Source organism: Coregonus lavaretus (assembly GCF_964263955.1).
Source record: "Coregonus lavaretus genome assembly, chromosome: 18".
In the NCBI taxonomy this organism is placed as follows: domain Eukaryota; kingdom Metazoa; phylum Chordata; class Actinopteri; order Salmoniformes; family Salmonidae; genus Coregonus; species Coregonus lavaretus.
The window spans coordinates 18,105,929-18,120,791 of NC_140005.1; the positions used below are offsets into that span (position 1 = coordinate 18,105,929).

At 40.6% G+C, this 14,863-nt stretch overlaps 1 protein-coding gene across 1 annotated transcript; it reads right to left on the bottom strand.

The window, feature by feature from the left end:
• Nucleotides 1–2,768: 2,768 nt before the first annotated feature.
• Nucleotides 2,769–7,579, bottom strand: LOC311145382 (paired box protein Pax-1-like). Its single transcript, XM_084181603.1, has 5 exons — nt 7,400–7,579; nt 6,287–6,913; nt 5,276–5,409; nt 4,582–4,789; nt 2,769–3,469 (listed from the first exon to the last, which is right to left on the bottom strand). Exons 1-5 carry the CDS (start codon nt 7,401–7,403, stop codon nt 3,375–3,377), a joined length of 1,068 nt encoding a protein of 355 aa, XP_084037729.1. The 5' UTR covers nt 7,404–7,579; the 3' UTR covers nt 2,769–3,374.
• Nucleotides 7,580–14,863: the final 7,284 nt, after the last annotated feature.

The following is a 14,863-nucleotide window of genomic DNA, read 5'->3' on the forward strand; positions in this document are numbered from 1 at the left end:
GGTGACAACAGTTGGTGCGATTATTCGCAAATGGAAGAAACACAAAATAACTGTCAATCTCCCTCGGCCTGGGGCTCCATGCAAGATCTCACCTCGTGGAGTTGCAATGATCATGAGAATGGTGAGGAATCAGCACAGAACTACATGGGAGGATCTTGTCAATGATCTCAAGGCAGCTGGGACCATAGTCACCAAGAAAACAATTGGTAACACACTACGCCGTGAAGGACTGAAATCCTGCAGCGCCCGCAAGGTCCCCCTGCTCAAGAAAGCACATATACAGGCCCGTCTGAAGTTTGCCAATGAACATCTGAATGATTCAGAGGAGAACTGGGTGAAAATGTTGTGGTCAGATGAGACTAAAATCGAGCTCTTTGGCATCAACTCAACTCGCCGTGTTTGGAGGAGGAGGAATGCTGCCTATGACCCCAAGAACACCATCCCCACCGTCAAACATGGAGGTGGAAACATTATGCTTTGGGGGTGTTTTTCTGCTAAGGGGACAGGACAACTTCACCGCATCAAAGGGACGATAGACAGGGCCATGTACCGTCAAATCTTGGGTGAGAACCTCCTTCCCTCAGCCAGGGCATTGAAAATGGGTCATGGATGGATATTCCAGCATGACAATGACCCAAAACACACGGCCAAGGCAACAAAGGATTGGCTCAAGAAGAAGCACATTAAGGTCCTGGAGTGGCCTAGCCAGTCTCCAGACCTTAATCCCATAGAAAATCTGTGGAGGGAGCTGAATGTTCGAGTTGCCAAACGTCAGCCTCGAAACCTTAATGACTTGGAGAAGATCTGCGAAGAGGAGTGGGACAAAATCCCTCCTGAGATGTGTGCAAACCTGGTGGCCAACTACAAGAAATGTCTGACCTCTGTGATTGCCAACAAGGGTTTTGCCACCAAGCACTAAGTCATGTTTTGCAGAGGGGTCAAATACTTATTTCGATCATTAAAATGCAAATCAATTCATAACATTTTTGACATGCGTTTTTTCTGGATTTTGTTGTTGTTATTCTGTCTCTCACTCTTCAAATAAACCTACCATTAAAATGATAGACTAATCATGTCTTTGTCAGTGGGCAAACGTACAAAATCAGCAGGGGAGCAAATACTTTTTTCCCTCACTGTATTGGCTCAAGTCATTTCAGCTTTTCATTTTTAATTAATTTGTAAACATTTCTAAAAGCATTTTTCCACTTTGACATTTTGGGGTATTGTGCGTAGATCTGTGACACAAAATCTCAATTTAATCAATTTAAAATTCAGGCTGTAACACAACAAAAATTTGAAAAAGTCAAGGGGTGTGAATATTTTCTGAAGCACAGGAGGCTGCTGAGGGGAGACCGGCTCATAATAATGTCCGGAATAGTGAAAATGGAATGGCATCAAACACCTGGAAACCATGTGTTTGATGTGTTTGTTACCATTCCACTCATTCTGCTCCAGTCATTAACACGAGCCTGTTCTCCCCGATTAAGGTGCCACCAACCTACTGTGTTCTGATGGCACTGTATACGTTTTCCCGATTAAAGTCTATCCCATTTTGATTGTTGGTCAATGTATGTCTTGTCTACTCAAATTACAACCCTTTAAAATTCTACTTTTGCATTTATATCGAAATATAACTAATCATTGTTTGAATTCGAGGTGCATGAAAAATACAGGCTATGTAATTACGATGTAATAACTAAGTTTTACTTTGTGAATTGGAATGCACAGTTTATGGGATGTAGCCTATGGCATGTACAGTGTTTAATAGATGGCTGGAGTGAGACACATGCACTGACTTTTGAATGGGGTCTTGGGCCTGAAATACTTTTGATTGTTAGTTTGAGAGAATGCTAATCCTTCAGAGACATCCGTTCTAGTTGTTGCAAATCCTTCAGATACAGCCATTCTGGTTGTGTGGACATGTTATGTAACATAGGCCTATGTATAATGTCCAGATGTCTCAAATGAATCAGTCTGTGAAGGAACTGATGAACCAAATGTCTATATGTTCGTACATTTCAGGCTATAATGACATCGCATTTTTGCAGATTGTTTCAAAATCCCCAACATTCAATACCCACAACACCACGCATATTCGGGGATTTTCAGCAGAGTATATATTATGGAAACTGAATCCTGAACACACCATGCAACAAACATAACAATAAACAAGTATTGCCCAAATCATAGGCTATAGAATGTCACTGATATTCCACAATTTGCAAAGTATGTTCCCAATTTATGTAGGTAATGTAAATATAACTTACTGCATTCGGCGCCTTCAGTGATGGTATGCAGTGTATCAATTGTCACACCAACCCTTAAGTGTGTGTGTGTGTGAGTGCCCACCCTCAGCCTCTATTGCAAAAGAACATGCACATGCACTTGATTGGTTATTTCATTTGCCTCATGGCAAGTATCCAGAAGAAGGAGCTAAGATACCATCACTGGAGGCGCCGAAAGCAGTAAGACCCATTAACGCAGAAGCATGGTAGCGCCCATGAGGGCAAAGAGATTAGCACCTACACGTTGTCCCAGCATGATACGCAGTGATTTCCCTCATACATACCGATAACTTTACATATCAACTTCGGCCATCTTGCTGATATCAAAATCTAATTGCTACCTCTAACAGCTTCCTAATGATCTGCGACACCCAGTGCATTCGATATCTGCGCTTTAAATCGCTAAGCAAACACATTTGACTTAGAAAGATGGTGTGCAGTATTTGTTTAGCATTTTTATATTGTCAGGAGCGGTTCTCTTTTACAATGCCTTTATTTAGAATATTTACAATGGATTTATAAAAATATATAATTAAAGCTTTGGCAATTAGCTATTTTACATTTACAATGTATCACTTTGTTCACATCGTTGAATTTGTCTGTAGAAACCAGATTTGAAACCAATTAAGAAAATATAATTTACTGCGTGTACAAGATACAGTTCCATTGTCAACTATAGCAAACTTGTTTAATGAAACATCAATGACAGACATTATTGCATTTAAATCCTGCAGTCTTTTACAGAAATATACATGAAGTAGTTCAATGAAAAGACGACACAACCACCAACCACCAACTCTGCTGCATGAGGACAGGAGACTCCAATACAGTTCAACATCCTCATAAGTTTACAATCATAAGGCCACAGACCGACTGGAGGCTATCTATAGTTGGATACATTTGTATGCACATGCGTTAGGCTATAAGGGCCCATTCAATAGTTAACACTTTGGCAAACAAATCATAAATTGTGCTTGCACTTACTGTTTGAATTCTTGAAATTCCCTCAATTAGATAAGGCTCTGCAGCTCCTTACATAGGCCTATTGTGAGTTTTGAGTCCTCGGTTTGCGGCACGAGCTCCCTGGCGTTACGAGGATGAGGTCGGGAGATCGAGTCCGTGTACACTGCTCAACGCCTCGTGCTGCAGTTGCTTGCTTAGGGGACTGGGGGGCTTTCTGTCTCCTGCAGAACACAAACAGGAGACGTTTGTATAGCACACAAGCCATTACTCTTTACTTCAGCAAAACTAAAAAATAATGCCAATATTTATTAAAAACCAAAATGATTTTATTTTAGGCCTATACAGACCTGAAAGTTAGACTACTACATGCAACATTTAAATACAAACTAGGTTATTAATAATCATAATAGTCAATGTTAGGCTATAAGGCTATTCATTTGATACCATATTTGAATTATTCCTACATTATTTTAGGCAATTATGAGTATTTTTATTGATTTATTTTATTTATTTTTTTACTTCACATGACATATAGATTGTACACTATTAATTCATTTACTGATAACATTTGTCACACTCTGCAATATAACCTCCACATTTGTCTTCTTGGGTTCACACCTCGAGTCATCATCGAATATATCCATGCATTATTTTCGTCAACACCATATCATCTGTATATGTAGGCTATTACTAACTTTTTAGAACAGTGAATGTTTTTAATTGTATCATTTAATTTGAAATTAAAATATACAGTAGCTATCAAAAGAATAAGAACATGTTTTAATCGAAGCATAAGTAGAATACATGTATAATGGTGGAGATCACTTGGTTCAGGCCTATCTCAGGCTAAAATAATTCTAATTTATCTGACATAGATTTATATACACTATAGGTCCGCACCATTAGGCCTAAATCAATATTTTAGGCTGCTACAATATCGAGACCCTTTGCAAATGTAGGCCTAGATTGCTTTTGCACTAATACCCTATACATTTGAGTCCCCCATTATAACTCATGATTATAATTATTGTGGGGCTTGACAGTGACATAATGTGATATTTAATGTCCACAATTAGACAACAGTTGTTAGATTAATGGTAGCCTAATAAGTGTGTTTTTAAATAGGCTATGTAAAGAAGATACAAAAATATAAAAATGCACATTGTGTTATTTTACACCTTGTTATTGAACTTAAAATAGCGATGTTTTTTGCCATAGATGAAGGAAACTTGGAGGGAAACGAGTGAGCTGCCAGTGATTTACAAATTATGCTAAACTTGAGTCATCGCAGTTGTGATAAGAATAGAACACTATCAAACAGGATCTGGCCTACCTTCTCGCGATGGATGTTTGAACAGCATTGAAGAGTGGATGTCTCCCGCGTGCATTGTCATGCCGCTGCTTGGGTGGGACAAACTCGAGTTCTGGGACTGCCAAGGGTGCCCAGGGGTCACATAGCTACCTGGCCCACTATAAACGCCGTACTGGTTTGAAGGTGAGTAGGCACAAGCAGGGACATAACTGGATAATGTCGATGAAGGCTACAAGAAAATACGCAAAAACCCACAGAAAGTATGTCAGGTTTACGTTTCCCAGAACGAAACATTTGCACATCTATGAAATAATAATAATAATAATATGCCATTTAGCAGACGCTTTTATCCAAAGCGACTTACAGTCATGCGTGCATACATTTTTGTGTATGGGTGGTCCCGGGGATCGAACCCACTACCTTGGCGTTACAAGCGCCGTGCTCTACCAGCTGAGCTACAGAGGACCACATATAAGTGTGTATACAGTATATATCAATTCAACCTATGTCATATTCATCTTCTTTGAATAGTGCAGGAGCAAACGTTGAACATTTTGAGGAACATTTAAACAACTTGCGAATAACAAGCCTATATTTAACAGATGAATGCCTTTCAATACACACTATATTAGGCTACACTTCGAGCCCAGTCTCTCTGCAGATAAAGAACGCAGCAATAGTCTTCTGCATTCATATGAGTTCTTGTTGTTTTTACCTGTGCATATTTTATGTCCGCATCAATGGCTGATTTGTCGATTCCGTTGACTGCATGAGCCGAGGGAAACGTCGCTCTGTTGACACTACTCCAGTCTTCCATTTTCGGTGGATATCCCTCTGCTCCAGCAATAGCTGATTAGGAAACAGCAAATTGCACTTAGGGGGAAACTGTCGAAATGTCTCTGATCTATTGATATTCATAACTAGGCCTATCAAATGATCCAATATAAAGAAAGCAGCCTGTAGCCTTAGTAACTGTAAAATATTAAATGAGACCTGAATTACATTTTATACTTAATATTAATATTGCCCGTTATACATACATTTGATTATACATTTCTTAAAATGCTATCAAAACAATACATCTAATTGTGCGTAATTGTGCGTATCCAGCTAGGCCTATTGTTTTCGTTTCTGAATCCATAACTTTATAGGCTGTTCGTCAGGAATCTATAGGGGGAAATGTGGACAAGGCTATCACACGTTTATAGCAATTATAAATTGTCAATGCCACATCAAATGATCTATTATTATATCGCATCATTGTACAAGCATGTATCATAATTATGCTATTTCGAATATGCTACATGCTATAGCTATAGGCCTACTTGCTATCTTAATTTGTTTCCTTGATGGCAGCGCTGCAGCCATGGCCGAAAATCCATCTGGGGCCTAGAGGCAACACATCACTAAGAACATGACGAGTAGGACCTTATAGTGAGTGACCTTAGGTCCCACGGGGAACGAGGAGGCTTTAACAGGTAGCCTAAGCAAGGTGCTTGCCTAGGCGCCAGTGAGCATGCCTACAGAGCAAGCCCTACAAAGATTTATAGGGCAAATTTCCTGCCTGATGAACACACGTCAAAACATGATTTATAAATCATTCGTCATGGACAAATAATGAACAGCACGTCCAATAGCTCGAGCCAGTCACCCCAAATGCACTTGGACAATTATTGGAAAATGGGTTACAACTGTGTGTGTGGAAAATAGATTCAATATTACGCACCTTGATGATCCATGAAGGCCCTGATACCCAGAATGTTGGTGACAGTGTGCGCCGACGGCCAGGCCCTTGATATACTTACATGCCCGGCCGGCACGGGTACTCCGGGACCGCTGCCCATTTTGCCATTGGGTGACATAGCATTGGGGTATGAATAGGGGTATATGTGGTTGTAAGAGAGGCCGGCCTGTGTGGGGGCTTGCTTGCTGCTCTCATACTGGTTTGGCTGGGAAAGATTTCCAATCTTGTTCCGTAAAATCCGGCTAATGGAGCTGACTGACGGCACGTTGTATTTGTCACAAACTCCGTCTGCTAGAAGCCTGTCCCGGATCTCCCAGGCAAAGATACCCGGGTCACCTTGTTTGTAATCCCTTATGTTCTTCACTACATTCGGTGTGGTAACCCGTGGTTTGCTCCCCCCGATGGCACCGGGTAAAATGGAACCCGTTTCGCTGTACCGAGCTAATATCTTGCTCACACAGCCGTGAGAGACGCGAAGTTGCCTACTGATATCACACGGTCTGATTCCAAGCTGGGCCAACTCCACTATCCGTAGTCGTATGGCGTTGGGCAGAGGTCGTCCATTGACGAATACACCACCCAACTGATTCACCTCGCCATAGGTTTGCTCTGCAGGGAATAAAGGGAATACATGAACATATTCCATCATTAAAGCAGACAAAACTATTTTCATGCATTCCATACTCGCACAGTAAATGTAACCATGCAAAATGGCGAGCTAATGCAAGTTGTTATTACTATTCACATCAGGAGCCGATATTTAACTTACCTTGGATCTTAGTGACAGTTTTGACACTTTTGAAGTTTTATGTCAATTCATTTCAATATTCTTTACATAAATTATTTAATAAATCAATCAACCATTGAATATGAACTTGATTATGAATAAACTGCATTAGCATATCGCGGGGGAAAAACTACATGCCTGTCGAGTAAACTATCCTTCCATTCGTTCTGGAAAAGGATATGTTCACTTTATCTACAACCCGAAATCAACTGTATGGTTATTTCTGGCGTTATGCAGGCGTGTTAAGCACGGTTATGCTTCCATAAGCTTTCTTTCACTGAAGCATGCCGATGTTAACGCAAGCTTACCCATTTGCCTGTGGTTCGAGATGCTTTGAAATAGTTGCCCCTCTATGGCTGAATGCGGTGGTTCTCCCTTCTGCACGAATGAAGGAAGCAAAAAGTTGAAGAAAAAAATGTGGACTCCTAAAAAGTCTCCTTCCAATGTTCTTCTCCCTCTTCTGTCACAGTGCTTTGAGAGAAACGGCTTTGTACAATGGCACTGAAGTGATCTTCATCTGATAAAGGCAAAATTGAGTTATCCCGGATGCTGAAATTTGTTGGGATTAATTTGACCCGTCCCTCTACGTCAATCTTACCATGCTGGAGCTCTGGTTTTGTTTCATTGGCCGTCCTGACGGTGGATAGGCTGTTGCACATATGCACCATCCGGTTTGCGCAATTCAACCTCTCTCCGTATTTTACATAGGGATTAAGTGACTGAGGGGAAACGTTTTATCGAACATGATGCATTGGTAAATAGAAAATACATTGTAAACCATTGGAGAGATTCTTTCGAATGAGGTGAGTTGTGCTTTGGATGGACTTCCAATGGGCACTTCTCCACTAATGTAGATTGTGTTTACAATATTTTGTGTGACACTTGGCAATACAGCATGCAGTGTAGCCTATATATTTTGATCAGAGAACTATTAGAATCTTATCCACCAATTTGTCTCATAAAACACAATCTTTCAGACATGTTTCATTCCATACACTTTGATACATTTTCACACCATCCATTTTCATATAAATTCCACGAACACTTGCCAACTCCATTTTCATTTGAATCAATGTATTTATTTTGCAATGCCTATTATTATGCTGTTACAATTAAGTCGGGACAATTGCTGATATATTTTCCAGTTGCGTTTTTTGGTCCATTGCGGGCACCAACTGACCGCAGTTGCTTCTCACCTGGGAGCTGGCTCATGATGTGTTTCGTGCGCCATAAGAGGCCGGAGATAGCAGACCATGGGAATCGCAGAATAGTGTCACATGAAGTTTCGATTACAACCCAGACCAAGGGACGCACTAACCGGTAAGGCCTTTTTTACACCTCCATCCTTAGCATCAAACATGCTATAGGGCTCATGTAATCGATACCTTTGTGGGTTGCAATGCTCCTAGACTATAGGGTATTGACTGAATTCCAGAGGCTAGCAGTATCACAGCATGTTCTCTGTGTTTCCTGTGGAAGTTAAGAAGGTATCGTTTATAAGCTCGCAAAATGTCACTAGTAAAAGTTAACAGTCGACCCAACGGTAACAAGGTGCAGTGTCACTATCCCCTCTCTCTTGGCCACTTCACTACAGGTCTTGAAGGGATCGAGACACATGGAAAACATCAGGTTAGGTCACCACATCAACCTTGGATGGAGGCGAAGTAAGAGGAGTGGGCGATCGTTCATTAAAGTTACAGTGAAGGTACAGTTAGTTAGTGTGGCTCACTGCTCTCCATGTTATCTGCTAAATCAAACATAAAGCATATGCACAATTGAATCTTTCTCAATAAATGAACCATTATTTCTTGACTATCTTGATGAAGTGATAGGCTACGTTATCTGTTTTGTTTAGCTTAGAAATTGCTTTGACTCTGTAGAATTCTGTAAAAATCACTTTTCTAAATCTCTAGGACTGCCCAACAGAATCACAATTTTCCCTCATCTGGATAGAATAGGAATTACACCATCTAGTTTAAACAGATTAACCTACTGTACACGACTGTGCAGATTCCTTGGCTAAAGAGGACCACTGGAACACAAACATGTCGCGATGTATCAGGTATAAATGCATGTTTCAAATATGTTTTTCAAAAATGTTTTGAACAAGAAACACAATGTAAAATAGTTTAAGTTTAAATAAGATCTGTATTAGTCTCGTTGCGAGTCCATTGTTACTTTGGAAGATGCACCGCAAAACTGATAGGCCTATCTATAGAGCTGATTCGGCCGCTTACTACAGGGCAAATTACTTAATCAATGTGTCGACTTTTATCAATAACCAAATTAGAAAGTATATTTATTCTCATTCAAGTTTTGTATTGTGTCTTTATGAAAGCATGTCTGAGAAGATAATCGATTAAACGTCTGCACTTTGACTCCGAAGAGATCACAGCATTTCATATTGTTAAGTGGCAATATTATATAAACCAAGAAGTTAATTCAACTTTTTTCCACAGCATTTTAAAATTGTATTTCCATATTAGCAAATCATTATTTATTACTATTTGCACCGTTAGATATTTTGTCTAGTAGATTTACATTGATACAAGCATGGTTTGACTAATCTTCTTTTATTTCTGGAATATTCAGAAACAATGCAAAATGTAGGCCTATAGTTTGATTATAAGCAATACGTTGAAATTGAATGTCATATATTTTATTGTATTATTTCTGTAGCCTATAGTTAGTTGAACATTTTAATCGAGTTTGAGCTTTTGTCACTCAAATGCCAATTATTATATTTTAATAATCTCTTTAGAGAAATGTAGGCTAAACTAATATTCAAACTGGATGCCTAATTGCGTGCTATAAATAAATATGCACCAATTATCAATTGAAAGGAAAATGATGACTTTTATAAAGGGACTGGGGAATAAACTATATTAGGCCAACTTGCTGAAAGATTGCACAATATTTTTAACACTTTCAATATTGTATTATGCGTGTTTATAGCCCACAAAAGAGGCCCTCATTATTGACTGAAGTCTATGTAGGTCTATGGAGTTATTTTTTGGGGGGGGAGGGGGGGGGGGGGGGGGGGGTGCATAAATACATGTTTGGGAGACGAAGGACCTCCTGCTGGTAAAATGGGAAGGTTGTGTTCAAGTGTGGCTCTGCAAATGTCACGTGACGAAACCAAACAAAAACTAAAAGGTTCCCCAAATGCCAGTTGTGAAACGAGGAACATTTGCATGAATTAATTTTTATTTTTGTAATGGTTTACAGATATGCTCACTTTCTATTCAGTAGTCCTCATACACAGGAGCCTGCTCATTTAAATAAAACGAACATACTTTAAATAGAGTAAATTTGAGATAATGAATCAGCCCAAAACATCTAGTCTCTCGTTTGATTTCCAGTAGAAGTTTGTAGATGTGTCTCAGTCTAATGAATGCATTCTTTCAATCAAAAATAACACAATTCAAAATAAAAATATGAACCGACACCAAATAGTTATGTTTTTCCATTGCTAATTTGATCGAATAGTTTTTCAAAAGTTGGTGTTGCTGGTGTTGCTCAAACCAGCACACTCTCCAGTTGTGGTGGCGGCTGGAGGAAGGCCAGTGTGCGGTGTCCAGTTGTACAGGTGTCCAGTGTACAGGTGTCCAGTTCTCGTGCCATGTCACCTCAGTGGTTACACACCATTACACAGGAGGCTAGTGTGCACTTACATCAGTCTGGCACACACACTTCACCACCGCATAACTGTATGTGTTGCGAGGGAGCAGTCAATTTTTTGCTTCAACTGATCATGGTGTGTGAGGTGTGTAGGCAGACTGGCGGTTTCGTCACTGTACGTGTGGGGCCTATGGGTCGTGTTCTTATTAGTGCCTTATGCATTAAACGCCGTGCACACAGCAGGCTTATATGTATGTATAGATGAAGCAGAACTCATGCAATTTGTTTAGGTCCATAGCATCACACGTTATCCAGCCACTACTTTTGTCACCTCAGTTGCATCTCATGAACACTGCAGTAATTGTATTTCACACATGTTACTGTAGGTCTTTATACTAGGCTATAATAATTGTCTTAAAGGCCCAGTGCAGTCAAAACTGTGATTTTCCGTGTTTTATATATATTTCCACACTATGAGGTTGGAATAACACTGTGAAATTGTGAAAATTATGATAATGCCCTTTTAGTGTAAGAGATGTTTTAAAAGACTGCCTGACATTTCTGCCTGTTTTGGTTGGAGGGAGTTTTAGCCTTCCATGGCAACATCACCATGCAGCAAATTAGTTAATAGACCAATAAGAAAGAGAGTTCCAAACCTCTCTGCCAATAACAGCTAATCTTCAGTTTTCCTCTCCCTACTCAAATTGCTCACAGACAGTCCTAGCAAAATTATTGCTTGATAAATTGCTCTTTGCTAAGATGCTATTTTTGTTTATTTTTGACAATTTTAATTGAAAACAATCACAGTAAGGTAGTTAATTGTTACCCAGAAATGATTTGATATTGAGATAAAAACGTCTGCATTGGACCTTTAAACTACAGCTCGATAGGCTTATATTAGAATTGAGGCTTTAGCTCTTTCTTTGGGCTACAGTAGCATATACCTATTCTCGCCGAAAACCCATATTTTGCCCAATAGATAGCCTATAAGCCTAATACATTTTTATTCCCCACTCCCTTCCACAGTTTCCTAAAAGAAAAATACATCGTGATGCTCCGGCAAATCCTAAATATAAATATAGACTTAGACTTAGACTTATTTTGTAGCCTTTTAAACCCGTTTGATTCCTATGTATTTTTCTTCAAATTTCGATTTTGCAGGAAATTATCTTATTTGGGGGGAAATGGGCAGCTAGCCCACTTCAATTTTGTTATGTTGCATTTTCGATTCTATTTCGTTTAGAAATTCATCCAAAAGTTGGCTATTTCAATGATCATCATCTAAAATAACATTTGGCCAGTAAACGAAATATATATTTTTCTAGCCTATTGTTTACTGATGCGTCATCTTTTTATATGATAGAGAGATGCAACCACATTTTGGTGGACATCACTTGTAGGCTATTTGTCTCTGTCGCTTGTTTAAACTTTTATTTGAACACTGTTGAAGTTTGCACGTGGACTGACCCCAGTCGTTCAATATTGATCTTGGTTTCAAGTGACGTTAAAGGATTCCTCACTTCAAGTGTGAATTAGGATATCTTATCTGTGGTTGAAGACTTCATATAGACGTTTGGTTTTCATATAGTTCATTCGCTAATGAGATATACAGTGTAATGAAAAGCAAAACTACTTTGTCTTTGTGCTTCAATGAAATTACTGCCAAAAAATCTATGTGGTGACGTTGAACTGAATGGATTTGCCAAAAGTAATCAATGGAAGGGCATTTCATATATTTTTCCTGAATCTAATGACATGGAGACATTTGTTGATTTCACGTTGAATTCAGGTTAGTTGATAACTCAACCAAAAATGTCGGCTAAATCAAAACTAGACAATGAACTGATGTCTGTCATCTGTGCCCAGTGGGTTCGTAGCATTAAGATAATCGTTAGAACCATTTTACGATGTATCTTTAGTGGGCGAGATAGCTAGCGATCCACTTAATATAACGTGTTTTCTCAAAATGTATGTTAGCAAGCTACAGTAAATTAGCAATGTTATGAATACAACTCCCATCTGCAGTCAACATCAGGATATGATTTACGTCATTTAGCAGACGCTCTTATCCAGAGCGATTTACAGTTAGTGAGTGCATTAAACGATACATAGGCTACATGGGAATGGGCCTATATAGGCTATTTCAATCATATTGACATACATTATGGTTATATCTTTGGCTGCATGATGACAGTGAATTCAAAGCTATTCAGTGGCTGCCTACACTGAAAACACAATTTTACCAGGTTCCTGTGAAGTAATTGCATTGACAGTCCACCACAACATACCCAAGAGTGTCCGGATTAGCAAAGGTTAGTCTGTGTTAAATTTCATTGTGTATTTAGGAACACAGTTTGAGATCATTGTGTATTCGAACACCTGAGCTGTGTTCGAATACCCATACTAACATACTATATACTACATACTTAATGAGTATATACTACATACTGTATAGAGTTGAAGACAAGTTTACATACACTTAGGTTGGAGTCATTAAAACTCATTTTTCAACCACTCCACAAAATTCTTGTTAACAAACTATAGTTTTGACAAGTCGGTTAGGACATCTACTTTGTGCATGACACAAGTACTTTTTCCAACAATTGTTTACAGACAGATTATTTCACTTATAATTCACTGTATCACAATTCCAGTGGGTCAGAAGTTTACATATACTAAGTTGACTGTGCCTTTAAACAGCTTGGAAAATTCCAGAAAATGATGTCATGGCTTTAGAAACTTCTGATAGGCTAATTGACATAATTTGAGTCAATTGGAGGTGTACCTATGGATGTATTTCAAGGCCTACCTTCAACCTCAGTGCCTCTTTACTTGACATCATGGGAAAATCAAAAGAAATCAGCCAAGACCTCAGAAAAAGAATTGTAGACCTCCACAAGTGTGGTTCATCCTTGGGAGCAATTTCCAAACGCCTGAAGGTACCACGTTAATCTGTACAAACAATAGTACGCAAGTATAAACACCATGGATGTCACGGATTCTGCCGAGGCTGCTCCTCCTCCTTGTTCGGGCAGGCTTCGGCGTTCGTCGTCCCCGGAGTACTAGCTGCCACCGTTGAATGTTTCTATGTTTGATTGCTTTTGTCTGTCTATTACACCTGTGTCCGTTTGTGTCTGATTACGTGTTCTATAAGTTGCCTGTTTAGTATTGGTTAGGTTGTGTGTTGTTTTTCGCCTGTCCGTAGTGCTGCGTGGTTACTCTGTTTGTTGTTTTGTTGTTTACGCAAAGTTTGCGTAATTGCTCACCTCTGTTTTTGTTTGAGGCCGTTCATTGTATGTTTTCCTTGTGTTCTCACAAGTAAACTTTGTTGGACTAAGCTTCGGTGTCCTGCGCCTGACTCTCACACCACATTCACCTCAGCCAGTGACAGAACAACACACCAGTATGGAGTCAGCAGGAGCAACGGCGGCACCCAAGTCGCTGGAGGATCGGATCAGCGACCAAGACACCATGATCCGGCAACTTGGGGCCGCCATGAACGAGGTGTCCAACACTCTGCGCCGGTTGGTTACGGGAGAGGTGCCCACGCCTTCTCACACTTTACCATCACCAACGGCCAGTCCTCCTCTCCCAGCACCGGAACCCAGTGGCATTCGGCTCTCGCTCCCGAGGGCATATGATGGTTCTGCAGCCGGGTGTCAGGGGTTCCTCCTGCAGGTGGAACTCTACCTGGCCCCCATACACCCGGCGCCCTCGGGATACGAGAGCGTCTCCGCCCTCATCTCCTGTCTATCCGGCAAGGCGTTGGAGTGGGCCAACGCCGAATGGAGGGGAATAGCCGCCGCTACCATCACCTACACGAAGTTCTCCCGCCGCTTCAGGGCTGTGTTCGATCATCCACCTGAGGGGAAGTCGGCGGGGGAGCGTCTGTTCCACCTCCGACAGGGGAAGAGGAGCGCACAGGAGTTCGCCCTGGAGTTCCGGACTCTAGCGGCGGATGCGGGGTGGAATGAGAGGGCCCTCATCGACCATTACCGGTGTAGCCTACGAGAGGACGTTCGTTGTGAGCTGGCCTGCAGGGACACCAACCTCTCCTTCGACCAGTTGGTGGACATCTCCATCCGTCTCGACACCCTGCTGGCTACCCGCGGACGTCCCGAGTGGGGGTCGTCCATTCCACCCTCCAGCAC

What these genes read in the sequence shown, in the direction of transcription:
- LOC311145382 (XM_084181603.1), bottom strand. An exon ending in GGCCTTCATGGATCATCAAG is followed by an intron (nt 5,410 to 6,286) that starts GTGCGTAATATT and finishes TTTCCTAATCAG; the next exon opens with CTATTGCTGGAGCAGAGGGA. An exon ending in CAAACATCCATCGCGAGAAG is followed by an intron (nt 3,470 to 4,581) that starts GTAGGCCAGATC and finishes TGTGTTCTGCAG; the next exon opens with GAGACAGAAAGCCCCCCAGT.